The sequence below is a fragment of the Saccostrea echinata genome, unplaced genomic scaffold, assembly GCF_033153115.1.
Source record: "Saccostrea echinata isolate AGI-Se365-2 ecotype Australia unplaced genomic scaffold, CSIRO_AGI_Sech_v1 ptg000012l, whole genome shotgun sequence".
Taxonomy (NCBI): domain Eukaryota; kingdom Metazoa; phylum Mollusca; class Bivalvia; order Ostreida; family Ostreidae; genus Saccostrea; species Saccostrea echinata.
In genome coordinates, this window is record NW_026889761.1 from 21,010,248 (window position 1) to 21,035,568 (window position 25,321).

The 25,321-nt window shown below is 34.5% G+C and overlaps 3 protein-coding genes across 14 annotated transcripts in view; 2 read left to right on the forward strand and 1 right to left on the reverse strand.

Moving 5' to 3' along the window:
• The window catches only part of LOC133185519 (excitatory amino acid transporter 2-like), a 49,158-nt gene extending 37,285 nt beyond the window's left edge, over window positions 1-11,873 (forward strand). For all 5 annotated transcript variants that reach the window (XM_061320798.1, XM_061320797.1, XM_061320799.1 and 2 more), the window contains 6 exons: window positions 2,690-2,982; window positions 3,286-3,412; window positions 5,011-5,244; window positions 8,614-8,808; window positions 9,460-9,594; window positions 10,173-11,873. In XM_061320798.1, coding sequence (XP_061176782.1) covers window positions 2,690-2,982; window positions 3,286-3,412; window positions 5,011-5,244; window positions 8,614-8,808; window positions 9,460-9,594; window positions 10,173-10,341 — 1,153 coding nt within the window. In that variant the 3' untranslated portion in view covers window positions 10,342-11,873. The remainder of the gene's footprint in view (window positions 1-2,689; window positions 2,983-3,285; window positions 3,413-5,010; window positions 5,245-8,613; window positions 8,809-9,459; window positions 9,595-10,172) is intronic.
• A 3,753-nt stretch (window positions 11,874-15,626) lies between these two features.
• LOC133185520 (basic phospholipase A2 3-like) lies at window positions 15,627-18,676 on the forward strand. Of its 2 annotated transcripts, XM_061320802.1 has the most exons (6): window positions 15,627-15,699; window positions 15,974-16,078; window positions 16,647-16,728; window positions 16,831-16,990; window positions 17,852-17,964; window positions 18,492-18,676. In XM_061320802.1, the coding sequence occupies exons 3-6, from the start codon at window positions 16,677-16,679 to the stop codon at window positions 18,638-18,640; spliced, it is 474 nt and encodes a 157-aa protein (XP_061176786.1). In that variant the 5' UTR covers window positions 15,627-15,699; window positions 15,974-16,078; window positions 16,647-16,676; the 3' UTR covers window positions 18,641-18,676. The 2 variants fall into 2 exon arrangements, with proteins under 2 accessions (XP_061176786.1, XP_061176787.1); XM_061320803.1 differs by lacking the exons at window positions 15,627-15,699; window positions 15,974-16,078 and having other exon boundaries at window positions 16,606-16,728.
• A 1,028-nt stretch (window positions 18,677-19,704) lies between these two features.
• The window catches only part of LOC133185521 (cGMP-inhibited 3',5'-cyclic phosphodiesterase 3A-like), a 95,675-nt gene continuing 90,058 nt past the window's right edge, over window positions 19,705-25,321 (reverse strand). For all 7 annotated transcript variants that reach the window (XM_061320806.1, XM_061320807.1, XM_061320805.1 and 4 more), the window contains 5 exons: window positions 24,804-25,010; window positions 24,482-24,643; window positions 24,121-24,316; window positions 23,387-23,616; window positions 19,705-22,539 (listed from right to left, as the gene is read on the reverse strand). In XM_061320806.1, the coding sequence (XP_061176790.1) occupies window positions 22,420-22,539; window positions 23,387-23,616; window positions 24,121-24,316; window positions 24,482-24,643; window positions 24,804-25,010 (915 nt within the window). In that variant the 3' untranslated portion in view covers window positions 19,705-22,419. The remainder of the gene's footprint in view (window positions 22,540-23,386; window positions 23,617-24,120; window positions 24,317-24,481; window positions 24,644-24,803; window positions 25,011-25,321) is intronic.

Consider the following 25,321-nt stretch of genomic DNA (forward strand, 5'->3'; position numbering starts at 1 on the left):
CTTATCATGAACTCATCATGAACCGAGAAGATAAAACATTTTTTATTTGAAAGAAAGATATTGACAATTCCAGAAAAAAAAACAGCTGGGGAGAGAGTAGACCTTTGTGTTGGGGATTTTCTTGATCAATATACCAATTAAAGTGTTAACATAGGACATCTCTTGATTTAATGGCAGGGAAGTTTCTCCACCATATCTTCTATAAATTGCTATCTCTTCAGCTGGTCGATAGATAGATATTGCTGTTTTGTTTTATTGATGAAGTTGTGTTCATGGGTAGATGCACATGCACTTTTTTTAATATCAAAATAACATCCTATCATTAGAAGCAAAGAATTATTTCAGTATCTGGAAATTTGTTTTTGTTCAAAACTGTCAAGAAGCACGTTAACTTTTAAAGATTTTAGCAATAAACAACATTCTATAGTTTAAGTTTGTGGCATTTTTGAAATTTGATGTATTTTGTATGTTACTGTATCAATTAAAGATGCCCATACCAAACCATTCTCACAATTTGCTCATGAGCAGCTCACGTGAGGACTAACCAGATTTCCTCACCTGAGTTGCTCACGTGAGTCTCATGTGCAATTTAACATGCAAATTAGGTGAAATGCTCACGTGAGCAGGGTTCTGCACATTAGCATTTTTTGCTCATGTGAGGAATCATTTTGCTCACCTAGAATATTTGCTCACATGAGTCTCATGAGGCTCATGAGACTCATGTGCAACAAATGCTCACTTGGAACAAGCAACAATAGAACAAAATTCAGATTACAAACATTATATAATTATGTAATTCTAAAATGTGATTCTTCAATTACATTTTAAATACTCTTTAGCAACATGTACATGTAAATAGATGCATGCATAATTATGTTCAGTGAACTTCATCTTTTAAACTTAAAATGAAATAAAAATTTAAATTAAATTATTTTAATTATGTACAGTACACATCAATCAAGGTATTATTATCCAATAGTTCCATTTCCAGTAGATTAACATAAAACATCCATTGTAAATGTCTAGTCAACATTTTTGACTGCACTAGTACTAGATGGTTTTAAGTTGTCTTGGAGGCTAAGTAGATGTTTCTTCCTTTGCTGAATTTATGAGTGGCAGTCATACTTGGGTTTAAAATAATAATCCAGTGGTACGTCATAAGAATCATAATCAATTCATCCTGTTCCATTCTTTTTCCTTGCATTTCCTTTAAATGAGTGCCAACATCAGAACTCCGTCATGTATGCAAGCTCAGCTAGGGTACATGATTAATCTGCAGATCCTTTGATTCCAAATTTTATCTGCAAAAAATTTGAAGTTATAATAAGTTAGTATATTTTCAATGTTCCGTTGGTCATGAAAAGCCAGTCAATAGAAAAATCATATGCATCAATATTTAATTAGCAACTTAAATACTTGTAATTCATAGAATACCACACTGAGACTGTCAATTGTACACTCTGACCTAATCTGTTCTTACCATATTTATAGTTCTTAATTAAACTGTAATTCCTGATAACATTCTGCATTAAATATATCAAACTTAAATACACTGATAATTAACATATAAACATATATTTTTTTTTAATTAGTAATATCTGAAATGAGAGGGGGGATAATAAATTTCAAAGCACTTACCCTATTCTCAGATCAGCATAACTTTGAAATTTTCCTTCATTGTGGCTGCACCATGGTAATATCTAATTGATCTTTATCATTTCCTCATCCAATGGACATACTGGATACATTTGTAACTTTTAAAGGTTAGCATCTAGTTCAATATGGTGATGACATGTATTTCCAAAAGCATATTTCAGTTCTTCACTGTATTAATCCACATACTTTCAATGTCCCTCACAAACATTTTGTATTGAAATTTTGAACTGGTCTTAGAAGGCGCACAAATCCTAACTGGCTCTCCTCATTGGATACTGCCCCACCTTAAGTAACAGTGGGGGACACAACAGGTTGTTTAAGTAGAGGAAAGCATTTTCAAATTGATGGGAGATGAAGATTAGAAGCTCAAGAAATTAAGAATTTATTCCTGCCTGGTCCCCAATCATTTGTGATGCTATCATCAGGAAGTGTTAACACTTAACACATGGTCAATTTGTAATAAAGGCTTGGGAAAGCTTGGACCACATAGAGTGTCAAAGTATTGTATTTCCTCACGTGAGCCTCACGTGAGGAATTGAGACTTGTAAATCTTTGGTTTTGGTTCTACTTGTAATACTGAATTTTGACTATGTCCAATTTCCTCACCTCTTGCTCACCTCTTGCTCACGTGAGAAAACTGAACTTAGAAAAATCACTACCAATGCTATATCTTAAATTAGGCTGTTCTTAGGTGAGCAAATTGAATAGACTTTTGCTCATGAGCATTGAGGTGAGCATAATTTTGCACATGTGCATTTTGGTTAGTATTTTCCTCCCTAACAGAGACTAACAATCTGCACATGAGCAAAATCCAATTCTACCTAATTTGCATACATTTCTTACTAGATTCTCATGTGAGTCTCATGAGCTGCTCATGAGCATTTGTTAGAATGTTTGGTACGGGTGCTGTACGTGATTTAAAACACTTTAGAGAATCATTTGTTTTCTTAGTTCCATAATTCAATTTCCTGGAATTCCATGAAGGCTTAAATCTTGGATTTTACCAAAAGTAATTTTCTAAAATCTCATTTAGAAACATTTTCCCAGACAACATCATCCAAGCTGGTTTCCAACACATCAGAACCACGTACATTGACAAGAAGGCAAAAAACAGGATCTACTTCACAGCAGCTCTCCAGGACGCCCTGGATCTGAACCTGACGGACAAAGTGAACAAGACCCTGGGTCTGGCTCTGAGTGAGAAGTGGCAGGAATTGGTTCGTATGAACAAGTCGGACCAGTTCAACTCTACTAGGCTGTATTACAAGGAACCATATGTTTTCACTACTCAAAAACAGAGCCTCAACAATGGAATTAATGTCCTCGGTAATAATCATAATTATCATTGGTGGTGCTTAATGCAGGCACAGCTAAATCAGTGGTTTACTCTTTTTAATTTGCACTGCTTTGTGATTAAAATTACATCATGTGCAAATGATATGTTAATGATGTCATGAAAATAAACATTAATTGTACATGTATGAACATGCCATGGAGTAAATGATATTGTTTTAAAATTTTAAAACACATATTTATGGTACATATAGGAATTACTGGGTTTTTCTATTTATGGTACATCCATTTGTAGGAACTATTGGGTTTATGTATTTATGGTACATGTATTTGTAGGAATTATTGGGTTTTTCACGGCATTTGGGATGATTCTTAGTAAGATGGGAGAGAAGGGGAAGCCTATGGTGGAATTCTTTGCCATTCTGAACCATATCATCATGGAAATGGTCAACATCATCATGTGGTCAGTCACATGTACAAGATCTGGCCATTTAGTTTGTGTTAAAATTAGTATAGCATTAAGCTAAATATTATCCTGTTTTTATGCCCCCGGATCGAAAGATCCCGGGGGTATATTGTTTTTGTCCTGTCTGTCTGTTTGTCTGTTTATCTGTTTGTCTGTTTGTCTGTCTGTCTGTTGTCAACTTTAACCTTGCCCATAACTTTTGATTGGTTGGAGCTATGACTTTCATATTTCACATGTGTATTCCTTGTGACAAGACCTTTCTTTGGGTACCATCATATTTGACCTTTTGACCTTGACCTTGGAGTTTGACCCACTTTTGCAAAATTTAATGAGACTTTAACCTTGGCCATAACTTCTGAACAGTTGGAGCTTGGGGTTTCAAACTTCACATGTGTATTCTTTGTGACAAGGCCTTCTCTTGGATACCAACCACTTTGACCTTTTGACCTTGACCTTGGACGTTGACCTACTTTTGAAAAACTTTAACCTTGGCCATAACTTTTGAACAGTTGGTGCTTAGGGTTTCAAACTTCACATGTGTATTCCTTGTGACAAGACCTTCCTCTTGATATCAACCACTTTGACCCTTTTGACCTTGACCTATGAGTTTGACCTACTTTTGAAAAACTTTAACTTTGGCCATAACTTTTGAATGATTGGAGCTAGGGCTTTCATACTTCACATATGTAATCCTTGTGACAAGACCTTCCTTTGAATACCAATGACTTTGACCTTGACCTAGGAGTTTGACCTACTTTTGAAAAACTTTAACCTTGGCCATAACTTTTGAATGGTTGATGCTAGGGCTTTCATACTTCACATATGTAATCCTTGTGACGAGACCCTCCTTTGGATACCAACCACTTTGACCCTTTGACCTTGACCTAGGAGTTTGACCTACATTTGAAAAACTTTAACCTTGGCCATAACTTTTGAATGGTTGGTGCTAGGGCTTTCATACTTCACATATGTAATCCTTGTGACGAGATCTTCCTTTGGATACCAACCACTTTGACCTTGACCTTGACGTTTGACTTTTATTTAAAAAACTTTAACCTTCACCATAACTTTTGAACAGTTGTATCTAGGTCTTTCAAATTTCACAGGTGTTTTCCTTGAGACAAGATCTTTCTTTGGGTATCAACATTTTTTATCTTTTGGCCTGGATTTTGACTTGCATTTGAGAAACTTTAACCTTCGACATAAGCTGCCATACGGGGGCATAGTGTTTCACAAACACATCTTGTTGTTCTTTTAACTTTTCCTCATGATCAATAAATAGTTTTAAGCAAAATAAATAGAAGTATGATTTCTAAAATAATATTTCTTTAAAATGTAAAATTTATTGTAAGTCTTTGAATACTGAAAATATATTATATTTGGCTGTGTATTGTATTTATAGTGCCTTTCATGGAAAGCAGCTTCCTCTGAATCAAGTACATCATTAAATGTCTTGTGTATATATATATACTCATATAAAAGCATTTTCAGAAAGCGTTAAATCAAATTTACGCTAACTTTTTGAAAAAAAATTCTGCTAAATGTCATACATGCCAAATAAAGAACATTTACAATAATTGACTTAATATTTTCAGGTACTCCCCAGTTGGTATAATGTTCCTGGTCTGTGGTAAGATTCTGGACATTGAGGACCCGAGCGAGATGATGCAGCGGCTAGGGATGTACATGTTGACGGTCATCCTCGGTCTATTTATCCATGCATTCATTACACTGTCGCTTGTTTATTTTGCTGCTACAAGAAAAAATCCCTTTCACATACTCAGGGGTGTGCTTCAGGCCCTAGTTACAGCCTTTGGTACTGGTTCTAGGTATGTGTTGTTTATATTTCGATTCTCAGAATGTAGCAGTGATAGAGGTGAAATCTTTGTTGTGGTACATAAAAATAAATATACGAAATACTGATTGATTGTTTCTGTATTAGACAGTGTTCGTCCAACTTAGATATTCCTCACAGGCATTTTTGAGTGGTTTACCTATCTTTGAAATTTCCCAGAGTATGACCCATTTTTGTAGGTCATATTCTGGCAAGTTTTATTTTTCCAAACATAAAACAGTTTTGAGCTGATACTTATGAAACATAACTGTTTATGACATCAAGGTCCCAAATATACGATCAATGTCTGGGCTAGGAGTTTAGGACAAAATTAGATCATACAGGTATTAGTGACTAGCTGCTTTTGTGACAGCTGGCTTTTAATGTTGGTACATATTTAGACACATACCAATTGAGCTGTACGAACTCAGGTCCCATGTATCAGTAGGTCCTGGCATAAAAAAGATACCTTACTGCCCAATCCGTACATGTCTATATACATGTACATGTATGCACCCTTCCACCAGCAATTAGTGGCATCCCAACATGAGTGAAAATTTTTTAAAGTTGCATAAAGCAAACAAAAAAATCAACCAACTAGTTCAATTTGCAAAGTCATTGGGTATTAAGACAGAATTTTTTTGTAATATCAATAACTTCTCCATTTAGCAACATTAGAAGCCAACTGCCACAAAAGCAGCCAGTCACTAATACCTGTAGGGTGTATTGTGAATTGGACTCAATTTATAAAAGGGTCATAGAAAGAAATTACTACAGTATAAAAACTTGTCTAATCCGAACACCAGTGGTTCTAAAAAATTGGCCAGATTAGACATTTTGGATTAGACAACATTTTAAACAATTGAATCTATTGAAAGGGACTTAAAGTTTAGATCGTATCAAGCAATATTTCGGAATACACAACACCTGGATTAGACAAGTTTTACTGTGTATGATTTTTCTAGCTATTTATAACAGAGGACTAACTTTGTATAGCAACAATTTGAACACTATTTTTTCATATGAAGGTATATATAGGATCTCATAGGATTGTGGTTGGATATGATTTTTGATCCAATGAGTTGTGTTTTTTTATCCCCGAGTCTTGGCAAGGGAATAAAAACACATGAGTTGGATAGAAAAACATATCCAACCACAGACCATGTGAGATTCTTTTTATCACGTTTATACACATTTCTATTTCATGTTTTAGACTGTTTTATATATGTAGATCCACAATATACGACTTGATCAAATTCACACAAAAAAGCATTGTGACATCACAACCATGGATATGAAAACAATATACCATATAAATAAAGCTATATTCACTGTTACAATTAAAGGAGTAAACATGTGGAAAACTATATTATATACTTTTTTCCAGTAGTATTTTTATAAATTTCACAGTAAAAGCATAGACAAAGTGCAAATTCTGAATCCTGCAAGCATACAAACAATTCTAGTTACACTGGCATGTATTTTTAATATCTTTAAACATCAAGCAAACACAAAGTAAATCATTCTTATGTATACTGTAATTTCCAGCTTTGCTACCCTGCCCATCCCATTATACACAGTGGAGCCTTGTTAATCTAGATGATTGTTTTCCCAACCAAAATGTCTGGATGAAAGAATTATCCAAATTACTGAAACAGACCTTTTATAAGTTATATTTAGAGTACGAGTTTCCTACTGTATCGGAGATACAGGGCGGAGCTTAAGGCGAGAGCGATAGCTCGAGCCGGGCCCCGCCCTGTATCTCCAATACAGTAGGTAACGAGTATTCTAAATGACTTGTGACATGACCTTTCTTATGACCTCGCTAATTTACATGTTTATTTGGGTGTATATCTCTCAACCAATCAGATGATTTTGCAGAAAGATGATTTAGTACCCCATTTTTATCAGTCGCAACTGAAATGCCGAGTGAGGTGGACGTGCAGGTATCTATCAATTTAAATAATTATGATTATGAGATGCATTATGTAATGTGTTTTCCCAAAATTTAATTTATATTTGATTGCGTAGGTTTTTTCCTTTCTATTTAGCTCTTGTTGACTCTTTTTTAAAATCTAAGCTACGAATTTAGTGCAAAACATTTTGATACATAAAAATCATATATGGGAAAAAATGTTTCGGGGAGGTCCGAGGTTGTATTCTGAGAGAAATATCCGACATTGTCATCGACCGGTCATCATACATGTGTATACAAAATTCTTGGCTCCAAATTGAAATAAACAGATGTAAGAAAGGGGGCATTTCTTTCATGATTGAAACAAAATATAGAGGAACCAAAGGCAGCTCCAGCACTCACTCGCGCGTGTCGGTATCCCCCCCCCCTTTTTCCAATTTTTTTTCTTTTTGGCTTTCGTAAATTATGTTTGCTAAACTTGTATACACTTTTAATTTATCAACACGAAACGATCACAAACATTAAGTGTTAGGCCTGATTATGAATCTACCCCCCACGAAACCCCCGATTTTCAAGTTTGGACATTTTTGGGGGGAAGAACTGCCCCCACTCCCTCCTTTCTAAAATTTTTTAATCCGCCACTGGTAACTTTACGTTGTAAAATTCTATTCTTAATTCATTTCAAATTTTGAATAAATACTAACAGCGCTATCATGCAATTTGTTTGATTCTTATGTCTATATTATTTAAGATACGGATTCAGTTTTCCGTCATCGCTAAAAATAAACTGTACTGTATCGTTGATATTTTGCAGATACAGTACAGTTTCTGTTCATTTTGCATAAGAAACGCCCACTAAAAGTGTTCTGTATCGCAGTTATTGTACGACTGACTTCAAAGGAAAACTCGCCGGGTCATGTCACAATTGGTAGATAGAAATATGAATTCTGATTCCCTAAAAGTTTGTCCAGAAAGTGAAGCATTGGGATCATTGGCATCCAAATTAATGAGGCTCCCCTGTATATTGTTATTTCTAGCTTTGCAACCTTGCCCATTACATAATATACTGTATCTTGAATACTAAATATCTCATTTACATTATACCATGGGTATGTCTGTGAACTTCGCAGTGATTTGAAAGTCCCAACCACTTATTCTTTAAGTATTTTACCCTCAACATCTCGAATCCTTGGATATCTCGAAGTTTTTTCTTGGTCCCATTGAGTTTGAGATAATTAGGTTTGACTGTATATAGTTATTTCTAGCTATGCAACCCTCCCCATCACATTACATAAGTTGTAATTTCCAGTTCTGCGACCCTGCCCATCACCTTATACAAGTTGTACATATGTGATTTCCAGTTCTGCTACTTTGGCCATTACATTCTATATATTTTCATTTCAATCTCTGTGACTCGGCCCATCACATTATATATTTTGTCATTTCCAGCTCTGCTACCCTGCCCATCACATTCCGTTGTCTTGAGGAGACTCTCCACATCGACAGTCGAGTGACCCGCTTCATCCTCCCAATCGGAGCCACCATCAATATGGATGGAACAGCCCTGTATGAGGCTGTCGGTCCTATCTTCATAGCTCAGATGAATGATATCAACTTATCCTTTGGACAAATTGTGGTTGTGAGGTAAAGGGCTACATACATGTATTTGGTTAAAAAAATTCTCAGAAGTTGAAGAATTTTAGCACATTTAAATGAATATCAAAACCTATGGTTATAACAGGGACTTACACAAGGGATACAGAATAGGGATTTAGAAAAAAGTTCTTGTTAGAAAGTGAAGTTTCTGATTGTTTTTTATGTTAATAGTGACTTTTTATCCTAAAAGAAGACAATTATTTCATTTTTGAATATTTACATCCACTGAATATTATTTTCTTTATTTCTTATAAAAACCATTGCCGTTAATCAGTCCGTAAACAACACTAAGCAAGCCACCTGCATATTTTTCTTAAGCAACGGCTGTTCCATCAATTATGCATACAATGACATACACATCTATAATACAATATTTAACATATTTAATTTACTTTGAATGTTTTTTTTTAATAAAGATATAAATATAAACAATACAATGTCTTTCTATGTTTGTTAGTACAGGAATTAACGTCACAGCTATTGCAGAAAATATTCAAATAACCTGCTTATGCGGGTTATGTATTTTTTCTGCAACAGCTGCGACATTAATTCCCATACTAAAAACCAAAGAAAGCATTTTATTGTTTAAATGTTGGATTACTGAATGTGTTGATGTTGATTGTGATGTGGTTATTACAGCTTGACAGCGACCTGTGCCAGTATAGGAGCAGCCAGTATCCCTAGTGCTGGCCTCATCACCATGTTAATGGTCCTCACCTCTGTAGGACTGCCCACTGATGACATCAGTCTTATCCTCGCTGTTGATTGGTTCCTGTGAGTATTGTGTGATCTAATTTCCATTTTTCTTCCACATTTCATTTACCATATAGTTTCTTTGCTCTTTGAATTATAATGGGGCCTTCTAACGTATTTGAACTTGGTTCAGTTTAACACCTTTCTTTTAAGTAGTTATGAATATTTTATGAAAGGAATGAATTTAATAGCTACCCAAATTATACTGTATCATAAATTACCTGAGTTAAGACAGTGTATACTTTATAAACCATGAAGTGGTTTATAAAAAAAAATGTAAACTTTTTTAAATCAGCTTATACAAGTATAACTTCAAAAGCTATTAAATTTATCCCTTATAATTTGATTTTCTAACATGTAGTGTAAGATAGAAAACAATTTGTCCTCAAAAATGACTTCAAATTGTAAAAATGCCAAGTGGATTGATATGAATTTGAAGTTAGTCATATTGTGATGTAGGCAACTCAGGTTATACCATATAAACTATTTTTTTTCAGCAAATCAAATGCAGAATTAAATTATTTATAAACTATCCATACACACCATTTTTCCATTGAAAAAAGAATATGCATATAGAGGGTTTATTTTTTTCTTTCCAGTGACAGAATTAGAACAGCCATTAATGTGCTGGGAGACAGCTATGGTGCTGCTATAGTGGCCCACCTCTCTAGGGAGGAGTTGATGGGGCCAGGAGTTTACCCAGGGGACCAGGAACTGGATGTCATTGAAGAGGAACCAGAAAAATCTAATGGAGGAGCCAATGTGTAAAGAGGAACCAGTGAAAACTGGAGAGTGGCACCAAGAAAGATAACTGTGTTCAGAGAATGGGGGGACATATAAACAGGGTTTTTAAAAAAAAGGTTAAAAAAGATTTATACAAGACACATCGAAAGGTCCTCAAGAATGTTCAGTAGAATATGGAGTGTTATAGGTAAAAATGACACAAAAGTGTTGGATTTCTATATTTTTACAACAAATTGTCTATTTTCTTGCTTATATCTGATAAAGCTCATTGTTCATTGTATGAGGTGTTTATTTCACTACGTTGTATTTTTCACTGTCTTGTCTATATATATATTTTACACATATTTCCTCCAAAGTAGACCCCCCACTTCTATTCCCTCCACATGACCTAGTTTTGTTCTGAATGTTTGAATCATGTATAAGGGGACAATGGCTGATTTCCATTGTTTGTGCAGGGCATTTGTATAATTATGACCTTTCAAGTTTTCCATGAAATTTGTCAAAGCAAAAACCTTTATTACTTCCATAGCCAATATGAAAAATTACATGCTTAATAAAAAAAAGTGTCTTCCAGTATATGTATACAACATCCTTTGGATAAACACAACAAGCAGTATTGAAAAAAAACTATATCACATTTCTTTTACAGACTTTTTCATTTGGGTTGCTTCACTGTGTAACAAATTTTGTCTAAGGTTCATTGGCTCAAAATCCATCAACTCGTAGCTGGTATAATAAACCAAAGTCAAGATCTGGGTAAACAATACTGAATATCATTTTGTAAAACTTCATGAAGTTTTTTTCTTTGCATTTTATTTAACTTTTCTCATAAGCTTTTTACTGACATGACACGATAGCATGTAGTCAATTTCTGCATCTCACGCTTGGCGAATCTCAGTTTGGTAGAATGGTGCTACAAATATACAATTAAGTAAACAAGTAAACACACCAACAAATCACTCTTTTCACATCATTGACTTTGAAATATTGTAATGAAACACTTTATTTTTAATGAACTTAATGAATTTTTAATCATTTTTTTTTAGCTACATGTAAATACAGTCTAGCCTTGATAATCAATCGGGAAGCTTCACCTTTCTTAGAAAATTATTTGGGAACAGAATTACCTCATTTAATAAAAAGTATGTTTTAGTAATCTGAACCGTTCATTAATGCGGGCAATTTGCTCTGGAATACAAACATCATTGAGGCTCAACTGTATAAAGGTAAACATTTATCTAATCCTTGTTTCAAAAAAAAAAAAGATACCATCATGATGAAGAAATTTTTACTCACAATTTTTTTATGTGTACATTTTGATATAGAATTTTAGCAATATTATGTATCAGTATTTGGCTACCTACCAAATAGAACATGTGTATATATTTTACGTATGAATTAGCTGTTTAGATGCCCTGTTGGGAATAGGGTGTTATAATGCTTATTTTAGTCATTTTAGTATACACTGTAAATTACAATAGTTTTACTATTTGTTTACATTGGCATTTTTAGAGATGTAATTATTGACATTTTACCAAATAAATAGCTACTGTATATTGGATTTGTCATTTATACGAATGAAAATGGATACAGCTTGAGATAGAGTTGTTGGATAGTGAAGTATTTACAATTTAGCAATATAATAAATATTAAGAATTGATCAACTCCAGTGTAGGTATTCTTTTAAATATATTAAAATATATACAGTTGAACTTCGGTATCTCGAACACGGATATCTTGAATACCATGGATATGTCGAAGTGATTGGGAAGTCCTAACCATGTATTTTTTTTAGGATTTTACTTAAACTTCTATATGAAATATGTGGAGATAACGAACAGTATTCGAGCTCAAAAGTCCATTAAACATTACAAAATAGGAGCAGAAAAAACTCGGACCTCTAAGACATCAGAGGTGGGATCAGGTGCCATGGAGGAGTGAGCATCCCCTGCCAACTGGTCACACCCACTGTGTGCTCCTTGTCATGATCGGGAAATAACGGAAAATCCGTCGACAATTCAGTGTGTAAATAACGGCCTAACAAAAGCCCACCCTATATCTCAAACCCTCGGATATATCGAAGTTTTTTCTCGGTCCCATTGAGTTCGAGATAACGAGGTTTGACTGTAGATTGCTAAATTGTGACTGGATGGGGCATTTTTCCCCCACTTTCGTAAAAGCGAGGGGATATTTTAGTTATCCAGGTCCAATCAAGGGTGTACAGGGATTTACCCTGGGTTTTATTCCATGCACCCTGAGGCCGAAGGTCTTAACTTCGTGAATTTTCAAGAATTAACTTCGTAAATTGGTCATAACTTTTGAATGAGAAGAGATAGGACTTTTATATTATACTCGTATATGTATATTACCTGTGACAAGACCTTTCTAAATATACTATGGCTTCTGACTCTGTGACCTTGACCTTGAAGTTTGACCCACTTTTATCAAATTTAATCTTTGCTTATAACTTTTCATTGAAAAGAGAAAGGTTTTCCTTATTTCACATGTACATAACCTGTGACAAGACCTTTCTAAACATGCTATGATTTTTGACCCTATGACCTTGAAGTTTGACCTACATTTCAAAAATTTTAACATTACTTTAAATTGGTCATAACTTTTGAATGACAAGAGATAGGGCTTTTATATTATACATGTGTATTACCTGTGAAAAGACCTTTCTAAATATACTATAACTTTTGACCCCTTGACCTTGAAGTTTGACCAAGACAGTTACAATATGCCATAAATAATAGCATCCCATCAACTTAGACACCAAAAGCGGGGGACCACAATTGTTTGAATTTGCTTGTACTGTTCTATGTTATGAGACATGATTCATAGGATAGTTAACTAGATGGAGAGTTTTACTGTTCTATGTTATGAGATATTATACATAGGATAGTTAACTAGATGGAGAGTTTTACTGTTCTATGTTATGAGATATTATACATAGGATAGTTAACTAGATGGAGAGTTTTACTGTTCTATGTTATGAGATATTATACATAGGATAGTTAACTAGATGGAGAGTTTTACTGTTCTATGTTATGAGATATTATACATAGGATAGTTAACTAGATGGAGAGTTTTACTGTTCTATGTTATGAGATATTATACATAGGATAGTTAACTAGATGGAGAGTTTTACTGTTCTATGTTATGAGACAGTATACATAGGATAGTTAACTAGATGGAGAGTTTTACTGTTCTATGTTATGAGATATTATACATAGGATAGTTAACTAGATGGAGAGTTTTACTGTTCTATGTTATGAGACATGATTCATAGGATAGTTAACTAGATGGAGAGTTTTACTGTTCTATGTTATGAAATGTTATACATAGGATAGTTCACTAGATGGCCATTGGGGAGTTTTAATGTTGTACATTATTTGACAAGAAACATAGGATAGTTATCGATAACTAGTTTGGGAGTTTTACTTTTATGAGACAGTTATGAAACATGATACGCAGGATAGTTAACTAGATCTTGAGTTTTACTGCTCTATGTTTTGATACATGATACATAGGATGGTTAACTAGATGGAGAGTTTTATTGTTCCATGTTAAAAGACATGATACACAGTATAGTTGACTGTATGCATGGCCGTAGGAACCGGGGGGCACAGGGAGGGCGTGCCCCCCCCCCAATAATTTTGCCGATATATAGAATACTATAGAAAATATAGCTACTATATGCTTGTGCCCCATCAATAATAACGTCGTATGATTTTTTTTTTTTTTTTTTTTTTTTTTTTTTTTTTTGCTTGTCAAGGAATTTTGGTAGTTGATAGTGCCCCCAAATGAAAATGTATAGTTGTGCCCCCTCAAAGTGAAATTGCTTCCTACGGGCCTGTTATGGGAATTTGTACTTGGCTTCATTTATATGAGACATTACTGGAATATAGAGGATAGAAAGTTGGATATGATCTTGTAATTGTCTTTTTTTATGACATCCCAAAATACAGAAAATAGGTAGGTAGAGTCTTTTACTATTCTGTTTTATGTATTGCGCCTAAGATAATAGGATAGATTATATTCAATGGGGCGTTGTTCTGGTCTGTTGTATATATTATGAGATGATAAAAAAAACTGAATATTATACATTTATTGACTGGGTTCGAAAGGCAACATGTGTTTTGTCGACTACTCAAACCAAACTGTTTGCCTGAGGCCTAACGGCCTCAGGCAAATGGTTTGATTCGAGGGGTCGACAAAACGCATTTTGGCGGAGAACACAGTCAATAAATATTTTGTTATTCCTTGAATTTTTTGACAAACGTGTATCTTGTGCTGGCTTCCGTGATGTATAAATTCCTTTTACCTGCACTAAAATTCAGTCTATTCTGTTACTGTCGAACACCAACGAATGCACATAAGGTTTAGCCGATCCCACCCCACAGTGAAACGTAATAAGCAGTCCAACATCTCATTGACAGGTCCAATATCTCACTTAACGTTCAAACATCTTTTTTTATGGCCACTCAGTCAAACATTGTAAATGTTAAATTCTTTTTAGTATATATTTATATGAGAACCAATTTTTAAAGATATTTTTAGAGTGTTTTATTTTATTACTGGTATCTAGGGAGAAAACAATGAATACAATGGTTAAAGATTCGGAGCAACCATAACATTTTGGGAAAGTAATCTTGTTTTATACTGACTATTTTTGCAGAGATCTAAAAAAAAAAAAAAAAACTTGCCACCAACCCTTAGATTTTATCCCGACTTTAACTTTTTTATGAATTATTTGATATATTTTTATTTTCAGCGCCAAATTGATATAACTATGCATACTCCAGATCAATGCTTGTCATTATAATTTTGGTAATTCACACTTAACGTTTCTATGTCGTCATGTAAAGATATTTTTTCAAGTATTCTATACACTAGCTGAAGTTCTGAATAAGGACCAACTGTTTAAGAAAAAAGATGCTGTATTCTAAACACTAGTTACTGGCCTAAAAAATTACAGGACAATCAGTAATTATCAGAATCCACAGTAAAAACGACAGTAAATATCAGTAATTATCAGAACCAATAGCAATTATCAGTAACAACAGTAAAAATATCAGCAAATATCAGAAATTCTCAGTACCAACAGTAAAATATCAGAAATTATCAGTAAAAAGTGGCACTATCAGTAATTTTTTAGGTCAGTAGTGAAACGTCTTGCGCACACATCATCAATTTTGAGCTTTATTCTGTACCCCTCCTGCACCGAAGGACTTCGCAACTAACAAAAGAATGCCACTAGGTATCCGCAATATATTGGTGTATAAAACTCACCTAAGTCAAAGAAGAAGCATTACAGTGTATTGGTAGAACTGAGCGCCAGCGGTGGCTTGTAATTAAGGGTGAGGCCATTTTCTGTGGGTGAGTACATTTTTTTATTCGACAAAGAATAGTACTGACCCAGTTGTAAGATCAAGGAGTGTGTTTATCAACATGCGAAGTGAAATACCAGGGTGCTGTTAAAGGGCTAAATGAGAAAAAAAAATCGTTCATTTGGATGAGTTACAGTTCTCGTAAACAAAACACGTAGACTTTACATAATGGGATCTGCACGATTTTCCGACCCCCATAAGAACTCTTTAACCTTTCAGGGGGAACAAAGCCATCCCCTAATTCACTATTTGTTTTATTTTAGATTGTCAAACCGTTGCTAGATGGATGAACGTCAAAATATTTTACTTTGAGGTATATAACTGACGCATATATTTCAGCAGCACCCATTCCATATATTTTGAGCTAGGTAAGTGTTTTAATTGGAATTCTTTGCCAAAATAATAATATTTTGAATCATAGTTTATCTTATGTAACTTTGCATAATCTTAACATGCCGTATTCTAATTGCACTGAACACTGGCAGTGAGTACGGTTCAGTGACTCGGGCGGTCGTTCACTTTGGGTAACACTTTTTACATTTGCATTCTGCATGCGCAGTTGGTTTGAATTAAATGGCAACAAAAACAGATCTAACGAGGGAAAAAGTTAATTTTATTTGAATATTAACTCTGATCAACTCAAAAATATTTACTGCTGTCGTGTTCTGTGGATTTTTCAAGGTAAATCCGCAGTTATCTAACGAACAGTTACATCCACATGAATGATAGATACTTTGATTGGTAAACTGTTTATCTCCTTTATCTCATAATCAGTCCGAAAGTCCAGACTGTGTCAATAGAAGGGTCCCGTCTGTGTGTAATTAACCTATTGTTAGTTTTCCATGGCTTTCCATGGTGACCCCCATTGATACACTGTGTCTAGTTAAACCAAGACGAGTGACGTATTCGAAGAAGTCTTCTCGTTTTCTCTTCCAGAACCAATAAGAGTGTTACGAGAAAAACAGGATGGCGAATCTCAGACAAATATCCACAACAATTTTTATTGTATTTATCTCAGGTAAATATTTTGTTTATAAATCACATTTTTTTTCATAATTATTGCAAGGAAACCAAAGTGAAAAAAAATCGTGTCGAAAAAAAGTAAATTTTCTTTTACCAGTATACCTCGGGGAAACTAAAAGTGTGCAAAAGCGGAGCGTTTTTCAGATGTGTAACCTGATCCAGTTTTACACCCAGAACTCTTGCTATGACTACAATGATTACGGCTGCTTCTGTGGTTACGGACAAGTCGGTTATAAGGCGGTGGACAGAGTCGATGGGTGAGCACATACTTTTAAGAGGGCTGGGTGGTTGTGGCCATTTTCAGACTATATTGATCTCCTTTGGAAGAAGAGCTCCATATGAAGCTATACAAAAATGATCAAATTTTAAAACTAAAATGCATGAAATTTTTCTTTGCCAAATGATGATTCACAGCTTAAGATATCTTATCTAAAAAATAAGTTATATCTGATGGTTAATTTGTTGACTCCCCAGCCTCCTTAAAGCTATACATTTTTATTTTGTAAATCAGTTGCAAGTTTTGTGCAAAAACAAAATCTGGTCGGAAAGAGAGCGAAAAAAAGCAAAGCACACAGATTGTAATCCAATGTCATTTCAAACCCTGTACACATGTATATAGAGAACGATTATAGGTATTCATACGGTGACATCATACCTGCTGTTTGATTTTATTCATGAGAAAATGAATAAGATTATCTTAAAAAGAAAAACCCTGTATATAAGGACATTTCATTGGTTAAGCAAGAGAGAAGCAACGAGATGAGAAAATTAAGATTTACGCAAAGCTATATTAGTACATAGCTTCTCACATCTTTACAAAGGATACAGGTATACATATATCAGGGCGATGTACCCAAAGTTCAGTCTAACGATGACAGTGTGTAAACGTTAACCCAGACATCAAATGGTCAACAATCAAAGGTTATCAATATGCACTTACCTTTGGAAAGTCATCGTATGCAAAAAAGGTAGCGATTCACTCAACAACAACCCCCCCCCCCCCTTGTAAAATGGGCAACATACACTTTGTTTGTTTCCCACAATTAAACATCATTTTTGTTTCATGCTTCCATTTAAGAAAAAATGAGAGATCTTATACGTTTTTGTTCTGTTGACAGTTGCTGCAAAAAGCATGACTCGTGTTACGGGAGAGTAAATTGCTACTTTGGCGCTCAGTTTGTTCCGTTTGGGTCATCATGCAATTCTACAACACAAGAATGTCAGTGCACTGGTAAGTCTGCAAAAACTTGTCTATTAGTATCTCAAAAAAATGGATTCATCCGTTTGTCATAAACTGTACGTAGGATTTCGCTCACGTCCCTGCTTTTGTGGAATTTTTGTTTCATAAAATATGAAAGTCTGATGTCATGCAGGAAAAAATGTTAACAATGATAGTTCATGAAAATAAAGCATTTTCAATTGTCTAAATGATGGTGTATAAAATCCATGCATTGTGCTCTTACTTTCTTGCTATACAGGCGAGAGAGCGAAGACCCCAGGACAACAATGCTAGGGAGTAAGAAAGCGAAGGCAACAGCGCAATAGAGCAAAGGAGAAAATGACCTGAGGTCAACAGCTCAAAATTTAGGAGGGGGTGCTTATCTCACATTTCTCTTACTCCTTTGCTTTGTTGCCGTCTCATTCTCTCTGTCTCCCCCGCCCAAAAGGTCAGCGAATGCAGCCAAAGGGTTTGTGGACCTTTCAGTTCACCATACTTTATAATTATATATACTAGTAAACTGGACTCTTCTTTGGTAGATTCGCCTGGATCCTGTGCTCGTGATGTGTGCGAGTGCGACCTAGAATTTGCTTCCTGTCTTAGGGGTCAACCTGTACACCCTGTCTTCATCAACTATGATCGGACTCAGTGTAAACTGATCCCACCAAAACTTATTAATCAACACTGACTTTGTAAATTCTTAATAAACACATATCACTCAGCACGGTTAAAATTTTTGTTTTCAAATTTTGTACTTTACAAATCGTGTTTGCAATTAATTAGATCTATTTAATTACGTTGTTTGTAAAAGCCAAAAAAAAGTACCTTCCCTGTGCTCTGTGAAGAACTAGAGTGCAAAGGGTTAAAGGTGAAGATAACAGGCAATTAATTATCAAACAACTCGTAAATTCTATAAACGATATGAATCGTGAACAGGGCAAAAACACAGACGCAGAAACACCAGAGGTGGGATCAGGTGCAGAGGATGAGAAAGCATTTCTTGCTTACCAGTCACACATGACCCTATTGAATTGATCAGGTAAACAAAGTAATCCGTTGTCAAAATTAGTTTTTAAAAAAATGGACTTAGAATTGGCATAAAACATATCAGTCTCAATTCAACCCAAAGATAGGTTGTACTTGAAAACAAGTTTCTTATAATGACCAAAGAACTTGCACAATGCTGACTTGATGCAAGTCTGTTGAATGCCCTACAACATCAACTTATTTGTCAGTAGACTGTCTTGGTAAAAAAAGATGTACTCAGAACATTCTTTTGCCTACCAGGTGATACTGGAGAATTATGACACAATAAGAGAAAAATAACATGAAAAAGTTGGTCATCCCATTTATCATATAATTTAGTTCTCAAGTTTGCCATTATGTCCATAGTTAGTAAAACATCCAAACATGGCAGACTTTTGGTTTCTTTTAGTTTAAGTTCACCAAGGAATTTTATTCTTCTCATGTACAAGTTTTTGAATAAATTCTGCTTCATAAGAATTAAGATATGAACAAGTCGACTCATAAGGGAGAACAATTTGTGCCCACTACAATTCCAACAGATTTTTGGAAGACCTGGTCTCCATAGATATTGTAAACGAGGAACTCCAACATCTTTTCAAAACTTCAGAGTACTTCACTACTTGTGTGTAGAACAAGAATGATCTGAACTTTCTACACTCGTGCTTAAAATGCAGTTTGTAATTGAAATGATAACCATTGAATAAAAAAACACAAACACAACAGAAATAGCAGTTATGACCATTTATTCTTTTATCAGCTATTGTTCAGGAAATAATCCTGTAACAGTTTGTCACAAGATATATATATATTTAACAAAACATTTCATTTGACCTCCAATCACCATGCAAGGTCACCTACATAGTAATTAGGTCATCTAGTATACAGATCAGCAAATCACACACATGGATGATGTGAGCAATTTGTTGGTTGTACAGCAGCTCGGTACTTACAAAAAGTTGATTGGCTTGGGACAGGAGTGAGAGATCCCTGGTGGCAGAATAAACAGAGTCAGCTCAAAGCTATAGAAACAATGTCAACAAATGGAGGTCAGAGGTTATAAATTAAAATAAAAATGGAACCTGAGCAACAAAAAAGTCGTACGGATGACTTTGTAGTGGGCTGACTGAGGCAACACTAGCACTGGGGAATGCCAAATTGGCAAACAGATAATTTAATTTTTTTTTTTTTACAAAATAAAATTTTGGAATGGAAATAAGCAGAAACTGCAGCAACAAAATTTTATCCCAAAGAAAAAATCTCAAATGCAGTTATGAGTTCAGCATGTTTGTTTTCCTGATATGAAAAAGATTAGCACTTGGCAGCCCACTCTTTCCCTATAGAGTTACAAAATAACAATGGATTTTATATATCTATATATAACACATACATATATACACAGACAAAAACAATACATTTCTATCTATCATTAAATTAGGTTATCATGTACATTTTTTATTAACAAGTTGCTATGTACAATACCTACACAAATGGATTAAAAAACAGACACTGACCCTGGAACTAGGTCAAGGACAAAGACACCTGGATTTTTTAAACCTCAGATCTAGCAAGTCTATATATAATATTCTATGAGTATTTTTGTTTCAATTAAAAAAAAAAGGTTTATAGCAGTCAAAAAACTGAAAGCGCCCGACAATATTGTACAAAAAAGCCTTACAATTGTCTGTCATTCAAATTACACCACATAATAAATAAGAGCAAAAATGGCTTCAACTCTGAAAAAAGATGGAGAATTATAACTGAAGCTTTTTCAAAGTATCTGTTGTAAAGTTCAAGCAGTTTTCAGAGACGAAAGCTTTATGAGTGAAGATCATGTTAGATATATATACTTCTGAGGCCTGGGAAGGGGAGAGCATCAAAACAAAGTATTTAATACATCAAGAAACAAATACAACCACACAATTGTAATAACCTAATATCTACAGTTATACAGATTATATTTGCATTGTATGACAATAATATCAGAGTTCTAGATGAAAATGGATGGAGAATGAAGGGAAAAAAATATAAAGACTTTCATTTGACTCTACGACATTATGTATCACAGCTTATAAAAAACAACACAGTTATGTCCCAAAGGTGGGATTTCAACCGTGACGAAAGAAAATCATGCACAGGAAGTGGCTTATTGCTATAGAAACAAGCGTCTGTCATACGACATCCAATCATGTTTAAAACTTTGTTCTCAGCAACTTAAGGCTGAAATGTATTCTTAAGGATTATTTTAAATTTTTATTTCTATTTTTTAATGATTTTTGTACTAGGCCATACTACCTAAAGAAGGAATAAGCTCTCTGTAACTATATGCCTATTTATATACAGAAATAATATATAATTATTATGGAGTCAAAAGAAAGACAGTAAACAGACGAAAGCCTATTTTTATCAGTCCAATGCCGTATGCAGAAAAAGGAATGTACAGACGTCCAACAGAATCACAAAATATTACATACCATTACAGATTATACACTTCCTATCTATCTCAGTACAACTCCAAAATTACAGATCTAGTGTCAATATCTCAGATCTCATCTCTGTATCTCAGTAATATCTCAATATAGCTATAGGGCTGCCTCCTAAAATCTAGCACTTTTTATGTAAAAATCACATCAGATCTACCTCCTCTATCGAGATGATTCCTCTCTACAGAATTCCCTCATTCAAACTTTTTTTTTAATCTTATCTAAGTAAACATCTGCCTATTCTAGAAAAGTCAATATTTAACTGCTGGCATCGATTGATGACTTTCCCACATCTCAAACACATGTGTAGAGACATGTGTAGAGATGTAAATAAGTACACAGAAGTTAAGACTTTGACTAGTACACTAAAAAGCAAGAAAAAACCTCGGATAAAATGCTTCAAGAATAAATACACTTTGCACTGAGTGGAATTGCTAAAAGAAATACTTTGGTCTAAAAAGGAAAAATATATATGTAGTAAAATATTTCAGCTGTTATAAAATAATAAATAAAACTGCATCAATAAAAGAAGTCAATTCTTCACACAGTAAAATTGGAAATACTAAGTACAAGTGGAAAAAGAACAGGTCTAGTGTTGATGTGAAACATGAAGTTGACTATGATTTCCTGTTGGACATTAATTGCTGCTTTGGCTACATCCACTAAAGATTAAATTCTCCACTCTGGAAGAGCTCCACTTTCTCTCCATGTACAAGTGGTGGAAATTTGATTCCACGTCCACCACTTTTGTGTGATGCTGTAGTTCACGCCTGAAATATGATCAGCACAATAAACAACAAACAGGATTGACGTGGGCTCACTTAAGGTGTGTCACACAGAGACAACTTTAGATCCATGCTGTAGATATCATTCTATGGCAAGAGTTTTAGATATCTCTATGATGGCATGAGATCTTAACCACTTTTGAACAAGCCTGTAGAACTAGTGATGGGTGGAGCTGTTACGTGGTTTCTGATTGGCTACAGTCTTTGGTTGGGGTACTGGGTTGGGTACTATTATTAGAAGCTTGAGATTCCACTTCTTCCTTTATGGACTCCATCTCTGTTACCTCTTGTGTTTCCTACAATAAATAAAACACTGTTCATTAAAAGCACTACCTTGGTATATCTTTATAAAAGAACATGTATTTCTATATCTTTTAACCCGATACAGTACCAGTTTTAATGGAATTATCAAGAATTTGAAGAACTACATGTATTTCAATATTGAAACCTCTTTAAGAAAACTTTGGTTTTTACTGGTAGATGAAACTTTTTTCCCAATATGACAATGAAAAAAAAATGCAATTTCAAAATCAAATATGTGAAGCTTGACATGTACATGTAGACTTGTTTTATGATATCTTCATACATTTATTAATTTAACTGACTTCAATGGTTGATTTTTGATATTTTATCACTTGACCTAATGTCTCAATGGTTCATGTACTTGAGAAACATGATATTTGATTCGTTAACTTACTGGTGATATTGCACTGATTGACTTTCTTTGGTTAACTGTGATATTTCACTAGTTGTCTTAATTGTGATATTTGTGTGTTGACTTACTTGTGATATGATTGGTTGACTTACTTGTGATATTTGATTGGTTGACTTACTTGTGATATTTATTTGGTTGACTTACTTGTGCTATTTGTTTGGTTGACTTACTTGTAATATTTGGTTGGTTGACTTACTTGTGATATGATTGGTTGACTTACTTGTGATATTTGATTGGTTGACTTACTTGTGATATTTGATTGGGTGACTTACTTGTGATATTTCATTGGTTGACTTACTTGTGATATTTGATTGGTTGACTTAATTGTGATATTTGATTGGTTGACTTAATTGTGATATTTGATTGGTTGACTTACTTGTGATATTTCATTGGTTGACTTAATTGTGATATTTGATTGGTTGACTTACTTGTGATATTTCATTGGTTGAGTCATTGTTAGCTTTCTGTTTCTCCTCCTCTTGGATTTTTGCCACCCAGTATTCATGGTTCTCTTTTAGGTTTTTGGTCAGTAGACAGTTGATTTTGCGCGGTTTCTTTTTACATTTCTCATGACAGATTGGCCCAGTTTCTCCGTCAGTTTCTGTCTCATCCTCCGAGTCTTTACCAGTGAGGTCAATCTGGTCTGTATCAGAATGGTCTAAGACAAAACAATAGACAAAATCAGATACAATTTTTTTGTTTTACATGTAATAGGAACAAAATTTCAAATGTTTGGTTTACATATTATACTTTCCATGTCTTTTTCCTATTATCATATTAAATCATTTTAGGTAATTTTCTGTGCAGATACAATTTTCACCTATAAAATCTACTTTTTGATAGAATTAAAAAAACATATTTACATCTTTCCTTAATCACTCATTCAGATATACTATTATGCTTTTACAAGTACTGTATACAGGGTTATTTTGGCCTCATGTTATTTTTGCCCTTTCACACTTGCAAATAATTTTGCCCCATCAGAGTTCTGTCTAAGAAATTATACAGTGTTTTTTGAATTCACACCGTTTTAAATTCGCCCACCTGCGAGACAGGCGAAAATAAAATGGGCGCAAAAATTTTCCTGTATACAGTACTTTGATCCTGTGTTTGCTATGTTTTCTATTCCATGTTTAACCCAGTTATAAGGCCCACTTCATACCTTCCCCTTCTTCCTCCTCATCACTGATCTCCTGGTCATCAGCCCATGTCCCCGGCAGGAATCCTGCCGTCACCATTGCATTACACAGTGGTGCCACCAGGTGGTTAATGAAGGTCTCCTGAAGTTTGGCTAGTTGTGGAATTCGCCGGTCCATGTATGGAGATATTGGCATACCTAATCTAGCCTCCTCATCACCCTGAGAGAAGAAAAGGAGAAAAAAATAAACAATTACTTCTCACATAATTATATACAAAATATCTTATAAACAATATGAATGCCTGCTTACTTTTCCTGAACACTTGTATAACAGTAACTGCAGTTCTGGCAATGAAGAATTCTCAAAAAAAAAAAAAATCTTTACCTGTTCATAGAATTCTTCTGAGATTCTTTCTGTCCATCGGACATGAAGGTCATGTTTTTTGGCAGGTCCATTAATGTCAGCTAGTTTGATGACCATTTGCATCATCAGTAGACGGTCAGTTTCAGATGTCCAGTCTATCCCTACAGCATCCTCATCATTTACCTGTCAGGTAGAAAGATCAAAAGATAAAAGTTAGGTATGTCATAGAATGGCCTTAAAAATTAAGAGACTAAGTTAGATCTTTAAAGAAAAAGAATAAAATCCCAGGGTTTTCAAAGGAATTTATGACTTTTAAACTTGCATAAATTAAATTTCATTTTACCTTAGCATTAAATTCTGCTAGAATTTCAAAATGTCTCTTGAGATCAGTGGCTAGGATATTCTCTATAACCAGGAATCGGAATCTCTTGAATTCTGCCGCTTCCAGTCCACACAGGAAGTTGTAGAGGATGGGCTCCTTCATAAAGAGAGACCATGCCTGGGCTGCATGATGGTTCTCCAATACTGACCGATCGTTATATAGCACCGCCTACAAAACGCAAATGTTCACTATATGAAGTATTTACCGACCTATATATATATGTGCAACTCTTAACTGCATATGGGCAATTCAACACCCAATACCTAGTAATTATAGGGATTACCTCCCTTACAATGAGTTCATACATTGTTTGTAACTACATAAACATTGTATGCAGAAAACAATGCCAATACTCAACAAACCATAAGACATAATTATATTTTCCTCCTGACTGAGCAACAAAACAATCAAGGTCACATACAGACAACTGATTAAGAGAATCAAACTTAGAGACTTGTGTTCATTACACATGGAGGTCT